We start from the raw sequence: 27,856 nt of genomic DNA, 5'->3' as shown, positions 1-27,856 counted from the left end.
AATGCCCTCAGGGCTCGTCTGTGTTGCAGCGGCTGTCAGCGCGTCTTTCCTTTTCATGCTGCATAGGACACAATGGGCCACCTATTCTCTATGCGTCCATCCACTGGTGGACGCTGGGTTGTTTCACCTTTTTGGCTGCTGTGGACGTGAGTGTGCAAGCAGGGACTCAGGAGCTTGTACACTCGTGTTCACAGCAGCACTGGTTGAAACACAGATTTCTTTGCTTTTTTGGCCACACCACGTGGCACGGGGGATCCAGTTCCCTGACCAGAGATCGAACCTGTGCCCCCTGCATTGGAAGCGTGGAGTCTTAACCGCTGGACCTCCAGGGACACCTCCAGATTTTTTTTTTTAGTGTGGATTTGGCCAATTGACAAAACAAACACAACAGTGAAGGTCTGACTGGAGGCCTGGATTCCACCCTGCTGTGCAGCCATGCTGGTCTCAGAGCTGAGTGGCCTGCCTGGAGTTCAGTGTGGTCCCCACCCCACCCCCGAGGCTCTCCTCCCCAGCTCAGAGACCCAGCCTCTCCTCACGGAACAGTTTGCAAACTCAGAGTCAGACGGCGTGGGAACGAGCCCCAGAGGGGAGAGCAGGTCCCGTGGCCGGCACTGTCTGCTGAGTTTCTGTCTGTGGGACTCCTGCCCCCAAGCCAAGGCTCCCTCCTTCAGGTGGGTCGACGAGGACCTGGCCTCTGTGCCCTGAGCCATGTGGCCTGTTACCCCGGAACGCTCTTCCCACCTCTTCTCCTAGTGTCCCCAGTGCGTCCTCTGGAGCCAGGCTCAGTGTCACCTCCACGGGGAGGCCAGGAGGCCAGGCCGGGCCACCCCCAGTTCCACCCACCCGAGCTTTTGTTCTGTGGCCATGTGGCATGCGGGAGTTTCGATCCCTGAGCAGGAATTTAACCTGTGCTCCCCACACTCGCAAGCGAGGTCTTAACCACTGGACCACCAGGGAAGTCTCACCCGAGCCTCTGAGTTGGCCCCTTTTGTGGCTGGAATGGGCTCTGACCTTGGCCCTGTCCTGCCAGCCTCAGCTCAAAGCTGCACTGTCCCGGGCTCCTGACTTAAGACTAGAACCGCCCCCCGCCCCCCTGCCTCCCATTCCCCCTCCCACCCCCTGCCATCCCCACCCCCTCACCAGAGCGCCTTCCAGCTTTGGTTTTGCCCATAGACTTGAGCAGCTACTAGAGTAAACAATTCATTCGCTCATGTTTCTTCTTCCGTCTCCCCCAGCATCTCTGCCACAGGTGCAGGATGGCTTCAGGATTGTTCACGGCTGTATCGCAGCAGGTGCTCAGTAGACTTCACTGGATACTGAAGGGATACCCCCGATCATTATTGATCACATCAAGGGATGTCTGCTCTGCCCGGCAGGTGCCCACAGCTGAGATGCTGGGGGAGGGGTGGGGCACAAGTCACTTCTTTTCACTGAGCTCTGCTGGCTCCGGCAGCTTGCCCTCGGGTACCTCTGCCGCCCTACCTGCCACCCCCGTTCCGTTCTGTTGCTCAGTCGTGTCCGACTCTTTGCGACCCCGTGGACTGTAGCCTACCAGGCTTCTCCATCCATGGGATTCTCCAGGCAAGAATACTGGAGTGGGTTACCGTTTCATTCTCCAGGGGATCTTCCAGACCCAGGGATTGAACCTGGGTCTCCCGCATTGGAGGCAGACACTTTAACCTCTGAGCCACCAGGGAAGCCCTTACCTGCCACCCCCAGCTCCCTGCAAATTCACCAGTGGCCCTCAGACAGCCTGGAAAGGACACGGAGAAAGGGTGGCAGGGTGGGCAGCCCATCCGTCTTCAGCCGCAGCGAAGAGATGCCCAGCCAGATTGCCTGGCATGCGTCTGGCATACAGCAGGGTCGGGGTGGGGACTCAATGAATATTCTGTTTAAATGAATGCTGGATCAGGCCAAGGGCTCCATTCCTTGGGAACTGGGGAGCCGGTCTGGGGGTCCTTTTTCCAGGATTTGTGCCAGGAATTTTCCACTGGCTTTTCTGGACTTCCTTTTCTCCCCATCTTCCTGGACACCCTGTCTCGAGGACAGCAACAGCTCGGGGCACATGCCTGCCCCTTGGGTCACGTGGGCAGTGGAGCAGAATGGCAGAAGCTGGCACAGAGAGGAACTGGAGAGGCAGGAGGTGGCGCGGCCGGTCCCCAGTGGAATTCTCCAGTCTCAAGTCTCCCTCGCTTGTTTATTCACTCGACAAGCATCCACTGAGCACCAGTGGGCACCAAGTACCAACCCAGGTCCGTGGGGAGCCCTCTCACCATCCCTCCCTCTGGGAGTCGCAGCACAGGGCACCCGCCCTCAGGAGGGCCCTCCAGGGTCCACACCCTCCACCCCCTCCCTCCTACCCCCATCCAAGGCCTCTGTGCCCATCGGCCCAGGACACGGGCTGTCATTATCCCCTGCCTCCCACCCCCGGGAGATGTGTGCAGCCTGAGGGTAGGACCTGATGTCAGCCCAGGACCTGACATACAGCAGGTGCCCAGTAAATGCCTGTGGGGTGAGCTGGGGAGGCCAACCGCCTTAGTTGCAGGAAGGGAGTGGGCTGGGGGAGGCTGAGGGGCGCAGAGGTGGACCCAGGACAGACAGCGGATGGGGGAAGGGGCCGGGGGGAACGCCCTCCCCTCACCCCACTGGCATTGCGGCCCGTATCCCAGCGGAGGTGCTGCTCACCTGGGCCACCCTGTCTCCCCGCAGTCTCCCTGCCCCCAATCCTGGGACAGAGGTGAGTGAGTCAACCAGGGGCAGTTCAGACTCGGGCGCCCCACCCTGGCCTTGTCTTTGGGTGGAATGGGGCAAGGGCCTCCACGCAGCAGGAGGGCACCTCTGGACCCAGGTTTGAGCTGCCTCCTGCCCGCCCCACTGAAGCAGGGTCCTTGGTACCAACCATCTCCAGGGAATCTCTCAGGCTCTCAGAAGCACTAACAGCCCGAGAATGTGGGCAGGCTCTGGTGGGGTGCAGGATGTGTGCTGGCTAAGCCGTGGGGTTGGGAGAAGCCCTGGTGGGTAGTCTGCCCACTGAGGACCCTCACAGCAAGCCCTCCCAGCACCCCGACACACCCATCAGGCACTTACTCCCTCTCTCTCTCCCCCAGCCTTGGGCTTCCCTCCCCCGCGGCCCCCATCCCCAGCCTCTGCAGGGTCAATTCCAGCCTTTCCTTCAGCCTCCCCCATTTAAAGAGGAAAATGATTTACTCCTGGCTGTGTGGGGTCTTCATTGCTGTGCATGGGCTTTTTCCAGTTGCGGCGAGCAGGGGCTGCTTTTCCTTGCAGTGTGTTCTCAAGGCCGTGGCTTCTGTTGTCGCAGAGCGTGGGCTCTAGGGCGCGAGGGCACAGTCGTTGTGGCTCGTGGACTTAGCTGCTCCGAGGCATGTGGGATCTTCCAGGACCAGGGGTCGAACAGGTTTCCCCTGCATTGGCAGGCAGATTCTTAACCACTGCATGGCCAGGGAAGTCTCAGCCTCCCTTTCAAGGTCCTCCTTTCTGGGCAGCCCTCGCTCGCTGCCCTCGTCCCCTGCCAACATCAGGTGCCTCCCCTGGGCTCCCACCTACCCAGCACTTCTGACCCCGGTTGGTCCGTCTACTGGACCGGGCTCCGAAACGGGGTTCACCTCTGGGTTCCTCCACTCACCAGCTGGGAGACCTTGGGTAAGTCACTAACCTCCCTAAGTGGGCTCAGTTTGCTCATCCGCAGAATGGGAATAATAATAGAGACTTTTCAGATTAAAGGAGGTGGCTACTGCTGTTTTCATGGCTGCAGCCGCCATCCACGGTGATTATAGAGCCCACGAAGAGGAAATCTGTCTCTGCTTCTACCCTTTCCTCTGCTATTTGCCATGAAGTGATGGGGTCAGATGCCATGACCTTAGTTTTCCTGCCTATCTCGATTCCAGCTTCTAACTCATCCAGCCCGGCATTTCTCATGATGTGCTCCGTGTAGAGGTTAAATAAACAGGGTGACAGCAGGCAGGCCAGTCGTACTCCTTTCTCAATCCTGAACCAATCAGTTGTTCCACACAGGGTTCTAACTGTTGCTTCTTGACCTGCATACAGGTTTCTCAGGAGACAGGTATGATCATCTGGTAGTCCCATCTCTTTAAGAGCTTTCCACAGTTTGTTATGATCCACACAGTCATAGGCTTTAGCATAGTTGATGAAACAGAGTAGTTGCTAAGTCAGGTCTGACTCTTTTTGACCTCATGGACTGCAGCACACCAGGCTTCCCTGTCCTTCACTATTTCCTGGAGTTTGTTCAAATTCATGTCCATCAAGTCGGTGATGCCATCCAACCATCTCATCCTCTGTTGTCCCCTCCTCCTCCTGCCTTCAATCTTTCCCAGCATCAGGGTCTTTTCCAATGAGTCAGTTCTTCACATTAGGTGGCCAAAGTATTGGCGCTTCAGCTTCAGCATCAGTCCTTCCAATGAATATTCAGGGTTGATTTCCTTTAGGATGGACTGGTTTACCTGCTGTTATGTCCATTCACAACTAGGGCCAGCGCAAAGTTCGTGGATGAAATGACGGAAGGTCAGAGATACACAGTCTGTCTTGGAGACAGCCCCACTCCTCCTGCTTGGTGTGCGGGTGTCTGGGGGGCAGACTGCAGGGTGGGGGCTCCTCAGGGAAGCCAACACCACCCCCACTCTGGGGGCTCCCCCTCAAGCGCCACCCAGCAGCCCTCTGACCCCAGTGAGGAGTGGGGGGCGGTGGTCCCGGGAAACCAGGGGCTGGGGGTGTGTGGGGCCTCCTGGCCTCCACAGGCAGCCACATCCGTCTCGGCCACCTGGACAGCTTGCTGCCCCACCTGGGCGTCCCGGATATCCAGGTGAGATGAGTCCTCTGGCTGCCCAGTGACGGGACCCACAGGAAGGTGGGCCCGGGATGGGCGGCTCCTGGGGGCCTGATTCACAGGTCTTCGGGAAGTGGGTTAACGGGATCCAGAGCCAGGCTGGGCCAGGTCTCCCGCTGAGTCACAGGGCCCGTTAGGGAGCCTCTGGCAGCCCCTCGCCAGCCCCCACCTCCCCGAGGCCCCGGGGCCTTCCCAACAGCCCACACCCAGCTTCCCGGTTGGTCCGCAGGGTTCAGCATCTCCCTTCCCCACCCGGTGCAGGGACAACCTCCCTTTCAAGCTTGGGGGGCCTTCCTCTGCCCCGCCCCCCCAGTCAAGACCCCGGGGCCCAGGGTCCCCGCTTGCCCCTGCAGAGCCCCAATGCAGGGCCCAGGTAGAGGGCACAGCTGGAAGCCCACCCCCCAGACTCCTTAACGGCTTATTTCCTCTCCGAAGCCCCACCCCTCCCTGTGACCTACCGCCACTCACTCGGGGGACTGGTCCGACGGCATTCCGCCTCCCAGGATAAAACCTGGGGCGGCCTGCGGGGGAACTGGGCACTCCCGTCGGCACGCCATGGTGGTTCCTGCGACTCCCCCCACCCTGGGGGCTTGCTGCCTCGGGGTCCTGGCCTCCCTGTTGATTCTGGCCGCTCCAGGTGAGTCCTGCAGGCCCCCCGGCCTGGGCCTCCCCCACTGCCCACCTCCCACTTCCTCCCTGGCCCTTCTGAGTCCCTTCTCTCCTCTCCTCTGCTGTCTCTGCTTTGTAATTTGTCTGCTCTGAGCCTCAGTTTCCCCCGCAGCCGTGAGAAGCACAGGCGACATTGCAGGTACCGTAGGCCCGGTCAGCGCTCAGAGCTCTTGGCTCGGCTTCTTCTTTACCCTTTTCCCTTCCACTCCTGTCTCCTTGGTCCCCTGCTGGGGAGGCAGCATCTGGACCTGGGGCCTGCGAGGGGGTTCTCATGCTCACCCCCAGTGAGACCCCCACCCCAGACCTGGCCCCCACAGCCCCCAGGGCACAGGCTGGACACGAAGCTACAGGGAGGCCAAGGCCACCACTCACAGCCAAGGCCTGAGGCTTCTGCCTGCCCTGCCCAGGCTCCGGGAAATGCCCCACCCAGCAGCGCGACCCCAAGGCCGGGGACTCAGCCACTAGGGAGGATCGCAGGGCACGGGAGAGCCCCTCCACCGGCCTGACCCTTTCTTTCTCTTGCCCTCAGCCACCCTGGATGCTGTCAAGACGGCTGGTGAGTCTGAGGTGACCTCAGGGAAGCGGGGGAGGGAGGAAGCCTGAAGGGCAGGGCAGTGTCTGTGTGTCTGTCTGTGGGGGGCAGGCCAGGAGTGGGCAGTGGGGAAGGAGGGGGTTTGAACTGGAGAAGAAGGAATGCAGGAGAGGAGGCCCAGAGGGTCAAGGAGGAGAGGTGGGGTGTGTGTGTGTCAGTGTGTGTGTGTGTGTGTAGCTGGAGGGTGACTGAGCTGCCCCAGCAGGTGAAAGGACCGGGGGACAGGATGGAGTGCCCAGCTCGGGGAGGGCAGAGGGCAGAAGAGTCAGGGCAGGCAGCGGCCGGGCCGGGTTGAAGGGAGAGCAGGGCACAGGCCTTGAAGCAGGGAGGGGAGCTGGAAGGGGCACGGACGGTGCCCAGAGTGTGACAGAACCCCCCCTCCCGCCAGGACCCCCAGCCTGCGGGAAGCGCCTGCAGCTGAACCGGATCGTCGGGGGCGAGGCCAGCTCGGACGCCGAGTGGCCCTGGGTCGTGAGCATCCGGAAGAACGGCACCCACCACTGCGCGGGCTCCCTGCTCACCAGCCGCTGGGTGCTCACGGCTGCCCACTGCTTCAAGGAGTACGTGCGCCCGCCCGCCCCTCCACTCGGTTTCCCGGACCCCAGGGTGCCCACCCAGCCCCGGTTTCCAGGCCTCTGTCCGGTCTTGGGTCCCTCCGGAGAGCTCTGGCTTCCACCCAGAAGCCTCTTTTGCACGCAGTGCATGTGTGCCCAGTCCTGTCTGGTTCTTTGTGACCCCATGGACTATAGCCTTGCAGGCTCCAATGCCCATGGGATTTCCCAGACAAGAATACTGGAGTGGGTGGCCATTCCCTTCTCTAGGGGTTCATCCTGACCCAGGGATCGAACCCCTGTCTCCTGCATTGCAGGTGGGTTCTTTACCACTAAGCCACCAGGGCAGCCCCCCTTCTGCGCTCCAGGGGCCTTCATGTGCGTGCCATTCCCCAGAAACCCTTCCCAGGCCCTTCCTGGCCACCCAGCAGTTCCTGGCTGATGCCACCCCCACCCTCTTCCTTCTAGTAATCTGGACAAACCAACCCAGTTCTCTGTGCTGTTGGGGGCCTGGCAGCTGGGGAACCCTGGCCAGAGGTCCCAGGAGGTGGGTATCGCCTGGGCACAGCCCCACCCTGTGTACTCCTGGAAGGAGGGCTCCCGCGCTGACATCGCCCTGGTGCGCCTGGAGCACGCCATCCAGTTCTCTGAGCGCGTCCTGCCCATCTGCCTGCCCGACTCCACTGTCCAGCTCTCTCCGGACACCGACTGCTGGATTGCCGGCTGGGGGAGCATACACGATGGAGGTGCGGCTTCTTCCGGGGCGGGGGTGGGTGGGGATTGAGGGTAGCAAACACTGGGAGATACAGGTCCCAGTGGTGGCAAAGAACAGAGGCCAGGGGCTGAGCATGATCCAGAGGAAAAAAGATGGTCTGCAGCCCAGAGATGTGATGATCTAGAAACCAAGGTGGACAACTTCAGATCAGTTCTAGTTTAAAGGTAACTTTGGTTGTGTTCTGACTGCCAGATCAACCAAGCTATGAAGTGATATAGGAAAGACTGATAGAAGGTTTCTGGGGATTCTCAGGTAGCTCAGTGGTTAAAAATTCGCCTGCCAATTCAGGAGACACAGGAGACGCTGGTTTGATCCCTGGGTTGGAAAGATCCCCTGGAGAAGGAAATGGTAACCTGCTCCAGTATTCTTGCCTGGAGAATCCCATGGACAGAGGAACCTGGCGAGCCCCAGTCCATGGGGTTGCAAGGAGTCAGACACCACTTAGTGACTGAGCACACACACTAGAGATTTCTATGGGGCCAAGCCCAATCGGTGGAATATGAAAACAGTCCTAAGATTCCAAGTCGGAAATAGGTGCCCCCTGGTGGCATCATGACACAATTGCAGGCAAAATTCCCAGGATAAAATGCACTCTCCGTAAGGGTAAAATATAATTGACAAACCAAGTCTGGAAGTTTGGAAAACCTCATCTAGAACACAAAGCAGATTAGAAAGTAAGAAGCAGAAAAGCTGTAATGTGTGTTTGTAGAAAGAGAGAGAGAGGGAGAGAGGAGAGACTAAGAAAGGACAAAATGTAAGAAAATGGGCCTTTAACCAGATTTCAGAAGAATTAAGAGAAATGACACCATTTTGGCCATCTGGGGATTCCCACTGACACTGAAGTTTCAGCCAGCCTCCCCATGGTCATTCTTAGGGGCTCCTGTGGAAGCTGGGTTTATGGACTGGGGAAAGTCTACAGACCAACCTACCCTAGGGTTTACAATTCCTCTAGGGGACGGGGAGGTCCTTCAAGCCCTGATAACATTCAGCACCAAATGGCCATTAGTCTGTAGCCATCCTCAAGCTGGATAAAGTAGTGCCTGAGAAGGGACAAGCAGGGTCATTGGTTTGAACCTTCTTGTGGGCATCAGAGATCTCATTAAAGATTCAGAATTTCAGGCTGCACGTTCCTTTAGCATTCAGTAGGTCCAGAGTGGAGTCCTGGAATTTGGGTTTTCTGCAGGCATCGTGGCCAAATCTAACAGAGTTGATCCATTTATCCATTGAGAAATGGTGTTAAGGGGGCTGGAGGGAACTGAGGCCAGCAGGAGAGCCTCCCAAGCCTGACTCTCTCCTCTCTGCTCCTAGTGCCCCTGCCCCACCCTCAGACCCTCCAGAAGCTGAAGGTCCCCATCATCGACTCGGCTACCTGCGGCCGCCTGTACTGGCGGGGAGCCGGGCAGGGCGCCATCACCGAGGACATGCTGTGTGCTGGCTACCTGGAGGGGGAGCGCGACGCCTGTCTGGTGAGCACCCGCCTCCTTCCCGGCCCTGCCCCACTCAACTCCATCACCCCTCGCCTTGCTGGGCCTCCATCTAGAATCTGCCCTGACCTGGCAGTCCCCCTAGACAGAGAGATGCCTACAGAACCCGGCCCCAGTCTGGCTCAGCGGTTCTTGCCTTTGTTCACACATCAGACATGGTGAGACACGGTGAGAATGGGGTGTGCCTGACCCCATTCTCAGGGAGCCGCATCCAAGGATGGGGCGCTATCGTCCCGGCACACCCCCCCAGCGGGCTACAGGGAGGAGGATGGCGGACTGTGGGACCTTGCACACCCCGTCTGAGACACTCTTCTTTCTGAGCCGTGGTTTCCTCATCAGTGAGGCAGATCACAACTCTCGCTCCTCCAGGGCTGTGAGGGAGCAGGTCTAGCACGAGGTACTTTTCTCACCAGGAGTGAGCCTATGAAGGGGGCCCTCCCTCCCCCGGGGGCGCTAGTTAGGGCTCCGCAACTCCCAGGGTCTGGAGAAATGGCCCCTCCACCACCTGCTGCTGCGCGGGTGCCCCTTGGCCCACGCGGGCCCCTCACTTTCCTTCCTTTCCGCAGGGCGACTCCGGAGGCCCCCTGATGTGCCAGGTCGAGGGCACCTGGCTGCTGGCGGGCGTCATCAGTTGGGGCGAGGGCTGTGCGGAGCGCAACCGGCCCGGGGTCTACATCAGTCTGGCCGCCCACCGCTCCTGGGTGCAGAGGATCGTGCAGGGGGTGCAGCTCCGCGGGCGCTCGCAGCGGGGCGGGCCCGCAGGCCGCCGGGGCTGGGCCCTGGGGGCGCGGCGCCCTCGAGGGGCAGACCAGCGCGGCGCGGACTAGGGACCAGGGGAGACCTCGTGCCGTCTCCTCCGTTGTAAATAAGCCGTCTACCTCTGGGGGGCGCCCGCGACCCGGCGCCGGATCGCCTCCGCGGGAGGCCCCGCCCCTCCCCGGGCTCAGGCCCCACCCCCTAGGCCCGAGCGCCTTTGTGTATATACATGTCAATGCTTTTTACAGTTATTTGTAACCGCACTCACGTATCTTATTTATTCCTCCAACTTCAATAAATTATTTATTCCCCGTTCTGAGTCGTTCAGTCGTGTCCAACTCTTTGCGACCCCAAGGACCGTAGCCTGCCAGGCTCCTCTGTCCATAGGATTCTCCAGGCAAGAATACTGGAGTGGATTGCCATTTTCTTCTCCAGGGGATCTTCCTGTCCCAGGGATCCACCCCGGGCCTCCAGCATTGCAGGCAGATTCTTTAACATCTGAGCCACCAGAGAAACCCATTTATTTATTATTTATTCCCCGGTTCCTGTTTTTTTCCCCTGGGTATGGGGACACTGGTCAGCAGGGGTCCAGCTGGGGTTAAAATGGGGGCAGGCAGGTAGGAGTTTGGATGGTGGCCTGGCCAGGGAGCCAGGTGTCCTACCCACCTAGGAGTCAACATCTTGACCTCTGACCTTTGCACTGTCCTTTCATAACCCCCTCCCACCAGGGAGGCCAGCAGGGAGAGGAGACAGGAGGTTCAGCTCTGTCACCTGAAAGCTAGGTGGGGGCTGCAGGGCCAGGCAGGCCCACAACCTGTCTGTTGAATTTCTGAAATGGGGCTGGCTGGGAGAACACCCTAAACACACAAGAGAGTGGGGTATCCCCCTCTGCCCGCCCCGCAGAACCAGGTGTCTCAGATTTGGGCTGAGGCAGCCAGGGCTCCCAGAAACTGACTCACCAAGTGACTCACTGCCGACTCTCTGAATCCTCCCTCAGAAGGACGAAGGAGAAAAACAATGAGACAGCAAGTCTCTGCTTGGGGGCTGGGGGGGAGTCTTGAGTCACCTCAGCTGCCCCCACCCCGGGTGGGGCTGGGAGCCCAGTCCTAGGTCACCAGGGGGTCTGCCTGGGACCAGCTAGTGCTCACACAGGCTCCCCTTTCCCACCGCCTGCCCTTCCTCCCAGGGCCCGGGAGGCCGAATCCTTTCTGGGACCCTGTGCCAGCCCCACCCAGGCTTCCCAGCATGCAGAGAGAGGGCTGGGTGGTTGGTTTGATGAGTGTGTGCGAGAGATTTTCTCCAACAGGAAGACACGTAGGCCCAGCCATGCAGGAGACAGAGATGCATGGCTGCCTCAGAGTCCCTGATGAAAAATTTCGGTGCAGTGGGCTTGAGAAGGCAGTGCCGGTATGGTTGGTAGGTAGGTATCCTTTACTGGCAGCACTGTTTTAAGACGTTAGTTCATTTTTTTTTTAATCACCCCCATGTTAATACTGGGCTTCCCTGGTGACTCAGTGGTATAAAATCTGGGTGCAATGTAGGAGACACAGGAGGCTCAGGTTCGATCCCTGGATTATCAGAAAAATCCCCTAGAGGAAAGCATGGCAACCCACCCCAGTGTTCTTGCCTGGAGAATCCCATCGACAGAGGAGCCTGGCAGGCTGCAGTCAGTCCACGGGGTGGAAAAGAGTCAGACATGACTGAGTCAACTTGGCACCCACTCACACATCTGGTTAATATCAGGTCGAGGTAAATGCTGTGGGGTTGCTCTTATTAACACACATTGGGACTTCCCTGTTGGCCCAGTAGTTAAGAATCCGCCTTCCCATGCAGGGGGCTTGGATTTGATCCTTGGCTGGGGAACTAGGATTCCACATGCCTCGGGGCAACTAAGCCCACATGTTGCAACTACCGAGCCCAAATACTCTAGAGCCTGTGTGCTGCAGCTAGAGAGGCCCGTGTGTCACAGTGGACACACTGAGACCTGACCCAGCCAAATAAATAAAGAAATGTTAAGCAAATAAACAAACGCTGATCTGGCCTGGGAACCAGCCCGGGAAGCGAGCAGGTGGCTCAGGTGTGGCCCCTTCCCTCTGTGACCTGGTCCCTCCTTGTCACCATGCTTCCCTCGTCCCCTTACCCGCCTCTCTGGGCTCAGTCCTCTACCACCTCATCCGTCGCCCTCCTCCCTGCCTCGGTGTCCCCTCTGTCCTCCAGGCTCTCCCTCTGCGCCTTGCTCCCCCACGCCCTGTCCCTGACCCCTTACACTTTCTCTGTCTGCTTCTCTGTTCTCTGGCCCCTGGCTCCTCATGCCTCTGTTTCCCTCCACGTCCTGTCCCTCGCCACCCTCCACCCCTGCCTCCAATGTCGTCTCAAATGAAGCCCCTGAGAAGGCCACACCTTTGAGCCCCCTTGGTGGCAGACTCCTTTGTTTGGCTAAGGCAAAACCCATTCCAATGCCCTTCCCTTGCTTCCTTTACCAAAGAGACTGGAAAAGCTAGATACTCCCTTCCAAATTTTCCTGCAAGGTCACCATGGAAGCAGACATCTGATGGGTGGTTTCTTGGGAAGACTTTGTTGTTGTTGTTCTGATAGAAGGGACCTATTCAGCTGGCATGATCCTTTCCCACCATCCTCCTTCTAAGACGCAGATGTAATACCTAGCCTTTATCAGCCATCTTATCACCATGAGGCGATGAATTGATGTGCTAAATTGACAGTGAACAAAGATTCAGAAGCTGCGGGTGTGAGGACGTGGTTGAGAATCTGCCTCTATCCTTCTTGTGTGTTATTAGCCGCTGCTGGTCAGATATTCTTCTACTGCAGCTAAATGCTTTTGAAACTGATACACCACTGTCAGACTCTCTGTTTTTGAAGACAGATTTGTTTTAGATTTACAGAAAAATTTTGGCTTTTTACAGAAAACTCTTTCTGTTGTTATGGAAACAGATTATAAAGGTTTTGAGCTCACAGCTGCCCACAAGGGCTTTGTACCTTCAGTGGGTGCCCCTGTTAGTTTCAGGTTTTCATGTCATGCTTACTCAAGAGCAAATTATCAAGTCTTTTTGAGAATCCACCTACCAAGGCAGGGGATACTGGTTCAGGGCAACTAAGCCCCCACACAGCCAAATACAAAGTAAGTAAATAAATACATATTAAAAGAGCAATTTTTTTCTTTTCACTCCCTTTCCTGCTCAAAGCCTCCCAGTGAGTGCTGCAGCCAGAGACGGCAACTAAAGGAGCGATTTCATCGTTGCCCCTGTTGATGGTGCCCTTATGAGCTCACCAGTCTCCAGGCCAAGGGCAACATCTCCCCAAGCTCCCCAGACTGCCTGGGGAGTGTGGGTTTCTACATGAAGGTGGAGAGAATGGTTTTTCCCAGCTTCGAGCCAAACTTTGCCCGGTGCCCAGGCGGATGTGCTCATAGTGTCACAAAGTAGCTCACGGGAACTGTGACTGGGCTGTGGGTAGGACCTTCAAAGCCTGCAACCTTAGACCTCACGTGACAACGCCAGGCAGGCTGGCAGTGAGCTAGTGAGTAAAAGCGCAACCAGGGCGCGGGGGACAGCGGCGTGTGTCAGACTGTGGGGGCCGAGTTCACCTGCATCACCTCTCGACCTTGACCCAATGGGCGCGTGGGTCTGATTTCCTCTCAGCAGCCACGAAACAATCTCGCACAGACAAACCAGGGCAGATACTGGTTTTCAGGGACACAGTTGTCTCAATTCATGCTGAGTGGGGAATAATCGCTTTTACAGAACATACTCTATTTTGCTGATTCTTCCTCATTTTCTCACCCTCTCCATGGTGGATACCCCAACACCAGTGCTGGGGCTTCTCTGCTCCTTCACCTCCTTGTATCCCTGGGTGATAGCGTCTGGCTTCTCAGTTCTGCCCACCATCCATAAAGGTGACTCCAGAGTTCTCTCCCTCCATGTCCACTCAAATACTCAACATCCTCTGGTACATATCATATCATTTACCCACCTCAACCTTATTATGACTCCAAACAAATCCCGATATTCCCTCTCAAACTTGCTCCACTGATAGAATTTCCCATCTCAACACAAGGCAACCGTCCTTCCTTCCAACTGCTCAGTTTAGGAACCTCAGAATACGGACAACACCTAGGGTCAGCAAGGACACCTAGCAACTGGAGTGAAAAGTGATATCACCCCTGTGGAAAAGATGCTGACTGGTTCTTATAAGGTTGAACATCCACACAGCAATCCTACTCCTAAAACTGATCCAAGAGAGAAGAGAACATATTCACACAAAATCTGTCTGCATATATTTATAACAGCTTTATTCAGAATTGACAAAAAAGTGAAGGCAACCCAAGTGTTTCTTCAGCTGTGATAAGCAAACCGTGGTCCACCCGTTCAGCAGAATTCTACTCCTCAGCAAAAAGGAACAAACTGTATACAACATGGGGCTTCCCAGGTGGTGCTACTGGTAAAGAACCTGCCTGCTAACCACGCAGGAGCCATAAGAGACGTGGGTTCCATCCCTGGGTCGGAAAGGTCCACTGTAGGAGGGCATGGCGACCCATTCCAGTATTCTTGCCTGGAGAATCCCATGGACAGAGGAGCCTGGTGGGCTACAGTGCATAGGATCACAAAGAGTCGGACACGACTGACGCGACTCTGTATGCACACATGCACACACAGCATGGTGAATCTTAAGCACATGCTGCTGAGGGGAGACAGCAGAACTCCAGAGGCTCCGCACCACAATTCCATCTATACGACGCTGTGCTGGAAAAGACAGCGCTGTGGGGCCAGAGAGCAGACGGGTGGTTGTCGGGGGCTGGGGTGGGGGAAGGACTGCCCGCAAAGGCACATGGGGGGATTTTAAATGACGGAACTGGCTTACATCTTCATGGCAGTGATGGTTACCTGACTGGATGCATGTATCAAAACTCGTAGGACTGTAGTTTATTAAAAATGGTGATTTCCAGGGGACTTTCCTGGAGTGCTAAGACTGCGCTCCCAATGCATGGGACCTGGGCGCCATCCCTGGTCAGAGAAACAGGTCCTGCATGCCACAACTAAAACCTGGGCAGCCAAAATAAATACTTTTTTAAAAAAGAATTGCATTTTTTAAAGAAGGATGACTTTTATTCTGTGTAAACTGTATCTCCACGAAGTGGAAGTGGAAGTGTTAGGCTTTTAGTCGTGTCTGACTCTTTGTGACCCCATGGACTGTAGCCCACCAGGCTCCTCTGTCCATGGGGTTCTCCAGGCAAGAGTATGGAGTGGGTAGCCATTCCCTTCTCCAGGATATCTTCCCTATCCAGTGGTCGAGCCTGGTCTCCTGCGTTGCAGGCGGATTCTTTACCATCTGAGCCACCGGGGCAGTGCATAAAACCTCCAGAAAACTGACTTTTAAAAAATCCCAAAAGCATGTAGTTTTCCTTTCTCCTCTCTTCCTCTCATTCTCTAAATTCGAGCCATCAGCAGATCCTGCGGGTTCTATCTTATCTCCAAAATATGTCCGGATCTGGTCACTCTTCCCACACCGTCCCAAGCCCCTCTCCTCTTTATCCCAGATTTCTGTCATGGCCTCCTGTCTGGTCCTCCTACTTTTGCTGTTATTCCCACCAGGCTGTTCTCAACACAGCCACCATGGTGGGTCTCCTAAAACCAAAGTGGGGGACGTGGTCCAGTGCTTAAGAATCCACCTGCCAGTACAGGGAAAACCAGTTCAATCCCTGATCCTGGAAGATTCCAGACATGCTACAGGGCAACTAAGCCCATGCATCGCAAGTACTGAGCCCAAGTGCTGCAACTACTGAAGCCCACGTGCCCAGAGCCTGTGCTCCACGACTAGAGAAGCCACTGCCATTAGAAGCCTGTACGCTGCAAGGGAGAGTAGCCCCCGCTCACTGCAACTAGAAAAAGCCCGTGAGCAGCAAGGGAAAAAAAAAAAGTCCTTGCTTGACTCCAGCTTTAAAGAAAAACAAGAGACTGAAGTCAGATCCCATCTTTCCTCTGTTGCAAACCCTAATCAGAGTGAGTGACGTCATCCTTTCGGCCTGCCTTCTCACCTCTGTCCTCCTTGGTCACTGCGGCAGTGTCCCTGGCCTCCCAGCTGGGCCCAGGAACACAACAGGCGTGTTCCTGCCTCAGGGCCTTTGCACCCACAGTTTCCTCTTCCCCCATAGGACTGCACGGCCACGCCCTCACTTCCTACCAGTCCCTGCTCACGTGTCGCTCTGTCATCATCCTGTTTACAACAGCAACGTCCCTCCCTCCTCTCGTGTTCCTTTTCTTGCTTTCTCTTTTCCCAGGACATTTATGACTATTTAACATACTATTCAGTTCATTTGTTCTTTATCATCCCCTCCCAAACACACACAACCAGAAGGGAAGCCTCTGTCCCTGCCTTGGTCATGTTCTCGTATTACTCTCTGTTTGCTTGACTATCTTTCCCAGGAAATACTCTGGGCTTACGAAGGGAGAGACCTTTATCTTATACACCTCGATGTGGTCAGTGTCCAGAAACGGGTCCTGGCAAAATAGCAGATGTTAGTAAATGTTCTTTCTTTCTTTCTATTTTTTTAAACTGATTAATACACCATGTTTTTTGTTTTTGTTTTTGTTTTTTTACTTAAAAATGTTTATTTTTGTTTATTTATTTGGCTGCTCTGGGTCTGGTTGTGAAATGCCGACTCTTCAGCTTCAGTGTGGAAACTCTTAGGTGCAGCATGCAGGATCTAGTTCCCTGGCCAGGGATCGAACCTGGGTCCCCTGTATTGGGAGCTCAAGACCTTACCCACTGGGCCACCAGGGAAGACCCTGTAAATATTTCTTGAGTGAATGGAAATGAGTATGATTGGTGTCGTCAGTTTGAGAGACAATGTGAACACATCCCTTTCATTTTTCTAATTCTTCACTCAAGCCCCATGTTCTCTCTTTAGCAGATGTTTAGTCTCTCCAGATGGCCCCGCTCTGCCCAGAAATTATCTGAGAATCCTACGGGTTGACTTGACCTGTAGGGACCTGCCCTATGAGAACTGGAAAGTCATATTATTCCTTCAGTTCCGTTCCCTTGCTTGGGCCAAGGTCAAGTGGGAACCCTATGAACATGACAGTCTGACACACACCGACCCCCTCTCCCTGGTTACACTATAAGCAAGCTCACGCCAGCCCCCACTGCGGTCAAGCATGTGAGGTCTGTGCTCAGAGGTCGTATTCACCCGGGGGGCCATGTTCAAGGAGCTTCTAGCTCCAGCCATGAGTTGACCTCCAGCCCTCAGCTCGTGCTGCTGGCCCCATCACCCAGGAGGATTGCCTTTGGGGTCCTTGGGGTTAGTTTCTGCTAATGGACCATGTTGGGACTGTTCAAGTTCATCAGAGAAATTCCAATAACATCAAACTCACTATTCAACTTTCCTTGCCCTACTCAACACATAACAAATGAAAGCTTTTTCTGTGGTATCACCATGATCCTGGGAATTTCTACTGTCCATGAGCAGGACATGAAGAGGGAGTGAGCAGGGCCCTGGGTCTCCTAGACACAGGGGTGACGAGCTGCCTGCAGGATGGCGTGGCTCCAAGTCCACTCCGGGGAGGCCAGACCAGCTCCGCTGGCCCTGGCTCCTAGGAGGGGGTGGCCTCAGATGAACCTGCTGTCCCTGGCCTCCTCTCGGCCATCTCCCTGGAAGGGCCTGAGAACGTCCAGGCCAGGGGCGCACGTGTAGGAGACATGGGAGGAGAAACAGAGGAGAAGACACGTCTGATGAGCGAGGCTGGGCTCCGTCCCCACCAGCCCAGCCCTCCAGGGTGCGGCCCCTCCAGGGAGGCCAGGAAGACTGTGGGAGAGTAAGGGGCCCTCGAGGACCGTGGCCGCTGCACGGCAGCTGGGACAGGCTCGAGGGGCAGGAGGGTGGGGCTCTGTCTCCCACCTCACCTCACCAGTCCTTGCCCCAGGCCCAGAACTTGTGCCAACACCTCCCCAGCAGGGACCCCCAGGACAGTTCTCTCCGTGGCTCCTGGGTCCATCTCCCCTGCCCACCCCGCCCCTAAGGCCAGGAGTGCGCTGGGTCAGGGTCCCTGCTGTCTAAACTGTGGATCCCCCGGGGCAACGTCTACTAGTAGGACTAGGGGCCTTGGTCCAGCGTCCAGGGTTCTGCCTGTGCTTGGGCCAATGAAGCTGAGGTCAGAGGTTGTGAGGTTAGCAGGGCCCCTCGGTCCCAGGTAGACGCCTTGGGCCTGCACTTGCTCCCCGAGTCCCTGCTTTCAACTCTGGGAGGAGGTAGGAGCGGGGTGGGAGGAGCCAGAGATACAGTCCCAGCGGGGGTCCTCAGGAGGTGACCCTGCCCCTTAGGGCCCGGGAGACCAGCCTGCAGTGCGCACAGGACGGCCCAGCTCCCAAGAACCAGCCTCCCCCAGGAGGGTGTGTTCTGGCCCCTGTGTGAGTGGAAGGGCTCCTACCAGGCTTCCGGCCGCCCTCTTTCGGCGTGTCCCCGCCCTGTCCCCACACCCCAGGGTCCAGGGAGCACATGTTTGCCCAGAAGTCCAGTCTCAGAAGAAGGTCCACAGGCTCAGGGCCGGGGGACCTGGTGCTCAGGCCCTGCCTCCCTGTCCCCAGGGTGACATGGGGGCTGCTGCTCTGTTCCCTCGGTGGGACTTGGATCCAGGCCAGACTGTGAGCTGGCAGTCAGGCTGCGCGGGGCCACCGGGCCTGGTGTCCACAGCCGTGTGCCCACCTACGCAGACTGGAATGGGGAACCCTGACAGGGTCTCCCTCAGGCACCACTGGGACCCCTGCTTCCATTTCCTCCTTCTGCAAGTGGGAAAGCAGAAGTCCTGTCCCTCTAGGGCTGCCGGGCAGGGATCTGAGGGGGGAAAGGGCGGCATCTGCACCGTGGTTGAGGGGCAGTCTGCTGCAGTCTGATGGAGGCGTTGAGAGAATGTGCCAGGCCTGGGGGCTGCTTCCTTTTCCTAAGGGCTGTAACAGATACCCGCCTTTCAAGAAGTGGGGTCCCGGGGTTGCCTGGCTCTGGCCATTCCTGTGTTGATCTCTGAGGCTGGAAGGCCTCCCTCCCTTAACCCCACCTGGCCAGCTCTCACTCAGCCCTTAAACTTAGCTCAGATGTTGCCTCCTCCAGGAAGGCTTCCCTGAAGCACACCCTCCACTGGACATGTGACTGAGCACAGGGCGCTAGACCTGTCACTGTCAATGCAGATGAAACCACCAGTTGCCTCCATCTGCTTCTGCATCCATTCCCCATGGGGAACCCCCAGCTGGGCGCATGGCCCATTCTCTATTCCTCCAGAGTCCAGGGAGCCCGTAGCCAGCCAGGGGGCATCCCTGTTCTGAATGGTTGAATGAACGAGTGGCTTCCCCAAGCCCCTGTACACTCAGAGAATCCTGGAATTGAGCCTGGACAGCTCAGGCTCCCTGGATGGCCTTGCAGCAGAGAGCCGGGGTGGGGCCTATGGGAGCCCTGAATCTTCAGAGATTACAGGATAGGCCGGGGTCTGCACGGGCAGGCCCTGCATCCTGTCAGAATCACCCAGCCCTGGGGTGTTGGACCTCCTCCTGCCTCCTCCTGCAGCTCTGCTCAGTGAGCTCCGTCCCGCAGGCCTCATCCCCACGAGCTCAGAAAGCTTCGTTCACATCCCAGACCAAGGAGCACCCTGGAACCACTGCAGCTGCAGAAGCTGGATTTATTGGTGGATTCTGATTCACAGCTGCGGTGAGGTCCCTGCCACCTTGTGCCCACCACCAGCCAGGCGGCCTTAGCAGGGTAACCCATGGCCCAGCCCTGTGGACTCAGAGGGGTCATTTCTCTTTGGTTAAAGTGCTATTTACTTCAGTTTGAAGGATAATCCCAGTCAAAGCCGATGCTGTTAATGCCCTGAACTGTATACTGTCTGTAGACTCCAGTGAGCTCCTTCTGGCTGTCATCAGGGGAGGCGATAAAGAAGTGGCCACGTGGACATCCAAAACTGATGAAGGGCCATAGATTGGTATGTACGACCAAGTAGGAGAGGAAATGCCTGAAGGAACCGAGGACTCCTGTAATGAGTTCGTCTTTCTGCAGGTGGAATTCCTGAGGGTTCAAGACCTTGAGCTCCATATGAGTGACTCCAGGAGGAGGCATGTCTCACCTGGAAACTGAGAAGAAGGGGGAGTTTAAAGGACCTGGAGACCCCCAATCCCGGGTCCTCTATCCCCGCCCTCACCAGCAAGGAGGGCAGCCTGTCCTGCAGCATAAGTCCCTGACATAGGACTTTGGTGCCTGAGTCAGGCTTCCTGGTCTCAACCACTTTCAGTCTCTGTGATTTGGGGCTTGTTGACCAGTCTCTCCGGGCCTCAGATTGCTCATCTGCAAAGTGGGACTGATTTGGGGGAGCAGTCACTGAAATCTTCCATCAGCAGAGCTCCCCAAGGTGCCCAGTCACCAGGACCCTCAGGAGGTACAGCTGGTCTCCTGGCTCAGAGCAGGGAGCTGACCCCAGGCCCAGTATTTGGAGCCCCAGTCACTCACCAGACCAGGTGGAGGTCCCAGGAGCAGGTGACCCATCTCTGTGACCTTCCCCCACCTCAGTGTCCATCCAAGAGTGTCCCCTTCTCACCTGGCCCCACCCACACTCTGGCCCCCAGGGTGCCTGCTGCTCTGGCCCATTCCTTCTCCCCGGGTCCCTGGGACCCCTTTAATGCAGAGCAAATATCGACCCCAGGCCTGGAGCAAAGCCCCCATTTAACCATTAGGGGGAGACCCTGGGCTTGCTGCCTCTATGCTTCTAGTGTTCAATCAGTGGTCCACTCTCACCCTCCTTCCTTTTCTCTTTGACTCGAACCTGGGCAGAACTTCTGCTTTCCCATTGGCAGTCTCAAACAGAGAGACCATTTCTGGTTGAGCTGAGTTGGGGTTGAAAGGAGACAGTGGGGAGAAGCACCCCTCCCTTTCGGGCATCCCAGGAAGCAGAGGCCGGACTTGCAGGAGGAGAGAGGAGGGGACAGGGCTGGGGTGCAGGGGAGGAAACAGCAGAGGAAGAGGGACAGACAGAAGGTGCCGGCTGGGGCTCCAGGACCCCAAGGCCTCAGCTGACTCAGGAGACATCAGGACCCCAGTGAGGGTGCTGGGAGGAGGGACCAGCCCCCTCCCCAGGTTCCCGAGATTGGGGCAGGGGCTGGGACGCAGTGAGGGGCTCCAAGCCCTGCTTCTACTCACCTTCTAACACAGCCAAAATGACCCGTAAACACTCAAATCCTGGTGACGTTATTTTGGAAGTCTCTAGAGGTATTGACGGAGAAGGCAATGGCAAGCCACTCCAGTACTCTTGCCTAGAAAATCCCATGGATGGAGGAGCCTGGTAGGCTGCAGTCCGTGGGGTCGCTATGGGTTAGACACGACTGAGGGACTTCACTTTCACTTTTCACTTTCACACATTGGAGAAGGAAATGGCAACCCATTCCAGTGTTCTTGCCTGGAGAATCCCAGGGACGGGGGAGCCTGGTGGGCTTCCGTCTATGGGGTCACACAGAGTCGGACACGACTGAAGTGACTTAGGAGCAGCAGTAGCAGCAGCAGCAGCAGAGGTATTGAAGTAGGTACCTCCTCCAGGCCCAAATATCTCTATTATGTGAAAGAACCAGGTGGGGAAGAGAAAAAAAGTAAACCCACAGTGACATGTTGGCTGTTTCTGCCCAGAGGAGGACACAGCCCCTCCAGACGAGGGGACAGGCCTGAGAGCAGAGTCCGTCTGTGACAAGGGCTGGCCTAGACCCCAGCCCTGGATGGAGGGGCGTCTCCAGGTGGGTGGGCTGGGGGGACCCCCAACCAGACTTATGCTGTGCCCAGCAGGTGGGTCTCCACAGGAGGGCGAGGGTTAGCCACGGCAGCATGGCATCCGGCTGGAGGGTCAAGGGCTCCTGGGGAGAAGAGGACAGGCCATCCCATCTCAGAGAGGGGCCTCCCCTGACCTCGTGGGCCCAAGCATGGCGGGGGGCGGGGCCTTACCTGGCCTGTGGAGTCCTGAGGTCCCGTCCTGGTGCTGGGAGTCTGGTGCCTGGGCACCCTCCTCTGGGCCCTTTATAACCTCCTGGGCCGTGTGGCCCCCTGGCAGGAGGAACGGTCAAGGGGCCAAGGGGACAGGAAGGAGCTGGGGAGGGCTCTTCCTGGGGGATCCACAGAGCCATCTGGGGGATGGGACGTGCTCTGTTTACTGCCTCGGCCTCGTGGTCACCACAGACAACACGCGACTCTAGGGGCATTTTACTCTCACCTCTGGGTTTCCCTTCTGGACCCTGCACCAGACCTTGACTTCAGATGTGGAGAGGTGTCCTGAGAGCCCTTCCCAGTTTGAGCAAACAGGGTTCAACCCCTCGGGTGCTTCAGGGTAGCTGCCCCCAGCAGCTTCACAGGGCTCAGGGCTCCTTCCTCGTGCAGAAACCAGTTCAGGGCCTCATTCGGGCCTGGGCAGAATCTTGTGTGCCCTGGGCTTTCCCCTCCAACCCTCAGAGCTGCAGCAGACAGTTCAGTTCTGAGGGCCTGCAGCAGGTGGTAGAGACACCCTGGGCCTGGCCCTCCGTGACCTGTCACTGGAAGACGCATGTCACCTTTCCTTTGAGCCGGGTCTGGTGTAGCTGGGGATGAACTGGGCCCCGTGGCCTATGGGATGAACGACAGCAAGGACCCCAGGACAGGAGGGGTCACAGTGATGCTCCAGGTCAGCTCCCCCCAGAGCACCTGGGGCCAGGCCAAGTGGTCACCTTGTCCGGGAGGGAGGGGGGCTTCTCGAGGGCTGGGGATCTGGGGCACTCATGGTCCAGCAGGTCCAGACTCCCTGTGACTGGATGGTGCTCAGGCTGTCTGCACAGCCTCCCCGACCATTGGGAAGAGCCACAGGGTCACAGAACTCAACCTAGGGGTGACTGTGGGCAGGGAGTCAGAGCCTGTCAGGTCTGAACCCCCACTTCCCTCCTCCCTGGCCCCCCTTTGGGGAGCTCAGGTCACCACGTGTCCCAATTGTCCCCCTGTTATATGCGGGAAGCAATAGCCCCTCCTCACAGGGGTTGTGAGATTTCAGTGACACCCTTCTCCACTGAGGGTGAACACCGGGGCCTTATACCTGCGGGCAGGGGCGCAGGTTTTCCTTTGAGTGACTTCACAATCACGCAAGATAGAAGTAGAATTGCCCTTTATTCCTCTTGTTTGTCTTTTTAGTTGCTAAGTCGTGTCCAGCTCTTTTCGAAACCATGGTCTGTGGCCTGTTGGCTCCTCTGTGTGTGGGGTTTTCCAAGCGAGAATACTGGAGTGGGTTGCTATTTCCTTCTCCTGGGGATCTTTCCAACTTAGAGATCAAGCCTGTGTCTCTCTGCATTGCTGGCGGATTCTTTACCAACTGAGCCACAAGGGAAACCCCTGAATACTGGAGTGAGTAGCCTATCCCTTCCCCAGGGTTCTTCCCGACCCAGGTGTCAAACCGGGGTCTCCTGCATTGCAGGCAGATTCTTTACCAACTGAGCTATCAGGGAAGGGGTGGCTTCATATAAAAACCCACCTTTGTGCAGAGAAGGGAGCAGAGGGCAGCTTTGTCCAGAAGCTGGCCCCTCTTTCTGGGCCTGCACTGGTCCCCCTGGACAGGCTCCTTAGGGCTCAGGTCTCCCCAACTCCTGTGGCAAAGGTGAGCACCACCCCTCAGTCCCATCCTCCAGAGCTCCGCACGTGCGCCTAGAGGCCTCCAGCCCCGTGATGCCTCTGGGGAAGGGCAGGGCCAGCCGGCTGCAGGCGGCAGAGAAGACCTCCTGGGGGCCCGGATCCTCCTGGGGAGGCGGAAATGCCAGAGGCCTAGGACCCCGGCAGGTACAGCTGCTGGAGGAAGGGGCCCAGAGGCAGCACCGAAGGACTTGTGTTCCCGCCCCAGCCTTTGAGCTCAGGAGGAGGGTCTGTCTGGCGGGGACTCCAGGATGCAGTACCCAGCGTGGGAGTTGCAGGAAGTGTTGGCTGCCCACCTGGACAAGGAGAGGCTGACAGGACTTACCCGAGGGCATGGGGGGTGCGTTTTCCTGGAGCACAGGCGCATAGCTATAAGGGATGAACATGGAGCTCAAAAGGTACTGCAGGCTCATTGGCGGATCCACGTCAAACACACACACCTGCCAGCTCTCCCCCCAACAGGAACTGGCACACGCTCGTCCGCACATATACACAGTGCACACGTAAGCAGCAAGCCCCCATCCCCAGGGAGCTCCCTTCCTGCCCTGTGGATGGTGGCTTTCTCTCTGCGTCCTCATGGGGCAGACAGACAGCTCTCTGCCATCTTCTTCACAAGGACTCTGATCCCCTCAAGAGTGCTGCTGGTGGAAGCTACTCCTGTTGAAGAGTTTCATGTGTGTGTGAGCAGTTCTCCTGTGATTTGATTTATTCCTGCAGTAAGGGATGGATGGATGGAAGGAAGACTAGCATTGATCCTGAACCCCCATGGGGTCAGGCCTAATGCCCGGGGGTTTCACAAGTGTGATCTCATTTAATCCTCACAGAGGATTATTCCTCTTCTATCTTCAGGAGAGTTGACATACTTGGTCCAGTGAGCTGTGGAATTTAAAGCCCCCACCACTCTGCCCCCACATTCAGATGTCTGTCCAGGGTCCATCTGGTGCCATCTGGGGAGAGATGTCCTTTCCAGTGTCCCGGCACCCCGCGTGCCCACGCACTTCAGACTCCCACGACTCAGGGTCTCCCTGCAGGTTTCCTTCTGCTGCTCTGGGAACTTGGGGCCAAGACGCTCAAGGGCCTTTGGCAGAGCCGGCCTGGTGCCCGTGAGCTCCTTCTCAGCGGTTCTAGAAAGTTCAGAGACCAGGCACGTGCCACACCTGAGCCCTGGGGTCCAGGCTGAGGGAGGGGCGGCTTATCCTGGGCTTGGTTCCTGCTCCTCACCTGGTCTGTGGTCAAAAGTCAGCCTCGTGGCCTTCGGAACATTCCAGGGCCTCCAACCCCTTCCTTACCCACGTCCCAGCTGAGCCGTGCAGGGTCCTCACATGTGCGATGTGAGCTGTTTCCCCTCCGCAGCACCGACCAGTGCAGCGCCCGGCCCCTCCCCTGTCCTGCCCCTGGACGGTGGCCCTCGTCCTGGGTCCGCCAGACGCCCATCAGGATGCAGGGGCCGGCCAGCCCCGGGGCCTTGAAAGACATTCAGCCTCGCCGCTGGGGGTGGGCAGCCAGGGGCCAAGAGGAGCTGCTGGAGGCGGGGCTCCCTCCGCCCCGCAGGAGACCCCCCACGGGCCCCAAGACAACCCACTTTGTCTGTTTTCCAGGCCGGGGCTTGGGTGGAGTTCTATAAGCACAAGTGTCAGTCTTCCGAATCCTCTGCAAACACTCTGGACGCTGCGGGGAAAGAGGACAAAGGGGCTGGAGCCTGGATCCCGGCCCAGGTCTGGCTGCAGGGTCTGAGGTTCGGGCTCCTTCCTCCTCACTCACTGTTGACACAGCGGGAGGTGGGGTGGGGGCGGAGGTACCCCGGGAGCAGAGCGAGTTCTGCTGTCTGCTGCCGGCAAGAGTGCGGGGTCTGAGGGACACACAGACAGAGACACAGACAGAGACACACAGAGACACACACACACAGACAGACACAGAAACACACAGACACACACACAGACAGATACAGAAACACACAGACACACACACAGAGACATACACAGACACACACAGACACAGAGACACACACACACAGAGACACACACACAGACAGACACATACACAGACATACACAGACACACACACACAGAGACACACACACAGACAGACACACACAGACACACACATAGAGACACACACACAGACAGACACATACACAGACATACAGAGACACACACACAGAGAGATACACACAGACACAGAGACACACACACACAGAGACATACACAGACACACACACACAGAGACACACACAGAGACACACACACAGAGACACACACACAGACAGACACACACACAGAGACACACAGACACAGAGACACACACACAGACAGACACATACACAGACATACAGAGACACACACACAGACAGACACATACACAGACATACAGAGACACACACACACAGACAGACACAGAAACACACAGACACACACACAGACAGACACAGACACACACAGACACACACCCAGAGACACTCACAGACACAGAGACACACACACAGACACAGAGACACACACACAGACAGACACAGAAATACACAGAGACACACACACAGACAGACACAGAAACACACAGACACACACACAGAGACATACAGACAGAGACACACACAGAGACACACAGACAGACACATACACAGACATACAGAGACACACACACACAGAGATACACACAGACACCCAGACACAGACACACACAGGGACACACACACACAGAGACACACAGACAGACACACACAGACACAGACACACACAGACACACACATAGAGACACACACACAGACAGACACATACACAGACATACAGAGTCACACACACACAGAGATACACACACAGACATACACAGACACACACACACAGACACAGAGACACACACACACAGACACATACACAGACACACACACACAGAGACATACACAGACACACACACACAGAGACACACACAGAGACACACACACAGAGACACACACACAGACAGACACACACACAGAGACACACACACAGACAGACACATACACAGACATACAGAGACACACACACAGACAGACACATACACAGACATACAGAGACACACACACACAGACAGACACAGAAACACACAGACACACACACAGACAGACACAGACACACACAGACACACACCCAGAGACACTCACAGACACAGAGACACACACACAGACACAGAGACACACACACAGACAGACACAGAAATACACAGAGACACACACACAGACACAGAAACACACAGACACACACACAGAGACATACAGACAGAGACACACACAGAGACACACAGACAGACACATACACAGACATACAGAGACACACACACAGAGAGATACACACAGACACCCAGACACAGACACACACAGGGACACACACACACAGAGACACACAGACAGACACACACAGACACAGACACACACACAGACATGCACGCAGAGACACATACACAGACACACACACACACAGATACACACAGACACCCAGACACACACACAGACACAGACACACACAGACAAGGACTACACACACAGACACACAGACATGCACTACACACGGGGTGTGTGGCTTCAGTGATGACCAGCTGGTCCAGGACTCACCGTCACCAGAGTTACTGTGATGGTCTCACGGGCCTGGCTGCCTCCTTCAGAGCCCCAGATGGAGATGCAGGTTTTCTATCACCGTTGAGTCTCCTAGACTGCAGTCCCCACCAGAGTGTGAGTCTGGACTCCGTCACTCAGGGCTCCCAGGGTGCCAGGAAGAGTAAGGCCATCAGGGCTGCAGGAGGGTCACAGCGGGGACCCCAGGGGTGCCTGAGGCGACCCTGCCCGGTCCCCCTTCCTGTCTGTGTAGGTGGGCACGTGGGTGTGGACACCAGGCCACTGTGGCCTAGGCAACCTGACTCCCAGCTCACAGTCCTGCTGGGATCCAAGTTCCACAGGGGGACAGAGCAGCGGCCCCCACGTCACACCGGGGACAGAGAAGCGGGACTGGGTTCCTGGCCCACCAGCCTCACAGCAGGGCTGAGGGGCTGCCCTCACCAGAGCTGCAAGGGCACAACAACCCAGCAACAGTGCTGACGACACAACCCCGGCACCACAAGGGCAGCCGCACAGCAACAATCATGCCAGCAGCATAGCGACAACCCCACAGTGACCCCAGGAAGAGCAGCAACAGCATAAATCAAGGCAAGTCAGGGTCCGCGTCCTGACCTGCGTCCTGGGCTGAGCTCAGGGTCCGGGGCCACAGGTGGAGACTCGCCCTTGACTCTTGCCCTCCTGGTTAAAAAAGCCCAGCTGTTTCCAACAGTGCAAATCAACCAATGAATAAAGACCCAGGAGGGAACAGACACAGGTCTGCGGGCAAGGTGAGGAGCCCGTGACCACCCTCCACCCACCCCACCCCCTGGAAGAAGCAGTCACGCTCAGGGCGCCAAGCTGGGGTGGGTAAGGTAGCCCCACCCAGGTCATCCTCAGCTGACCTACAGTGGCCATGGTTCTTCAGGGCCCC

At 56.9% G+C, this 27,856-nt stretch overlaps 1 protein-coding gene across 1 annotated transcript; it reads left to right on the top strand.

The window, feature by feature from the left end:
• The first annotated feature begins 5,361 nt into the window (after positions 1-5,361).
• On the top strand, positions 5,362-10,003 carry PRSS22 (serine protease 22). Its single transcript, XM_055409274.2, has 6 exons — positions 5,362-5,498; positions 6,060-6,086; positions 6,511-6,682; positions 7,142-7,419; positions 8,757-8,914; positions 9,499-10,003. The coding sequence occupies exons 1-6, from the start codon at positions 5,417-5,419 to the stop codon at positions 9,757-9,759; spliced, it is 978 nt and encodes a 325-aa protein (XP_055265249.1). The 5' UTR covers positions 5,362-5,416; the 3' UTR covers positions 9,760-10,003.
• Positions 10,004-27,856: the final 17,853 nt, after the last annotated feature.

The sequence above is a fragment of the Moschus berezovskii genome, chromosome 27, assembly GCF_049115385.1.
Source record: "Moschus berezovskii isolate FMDL1 chromosome 27, NW_MosBer_1.0, whole genome shotgun sequence".
NCBI classification, from domain to species: Eukaryota; Metazoa; Chordata; class Mammalia; order Artiodactyla; family Moschidae; genus Moschus; species Moschus berezovskii.
The sequence above is the reverse complement of the archived record's forward strand: the minus strand, read 5'-3'. Positions and strand labels throughout refer to the sequence as shown.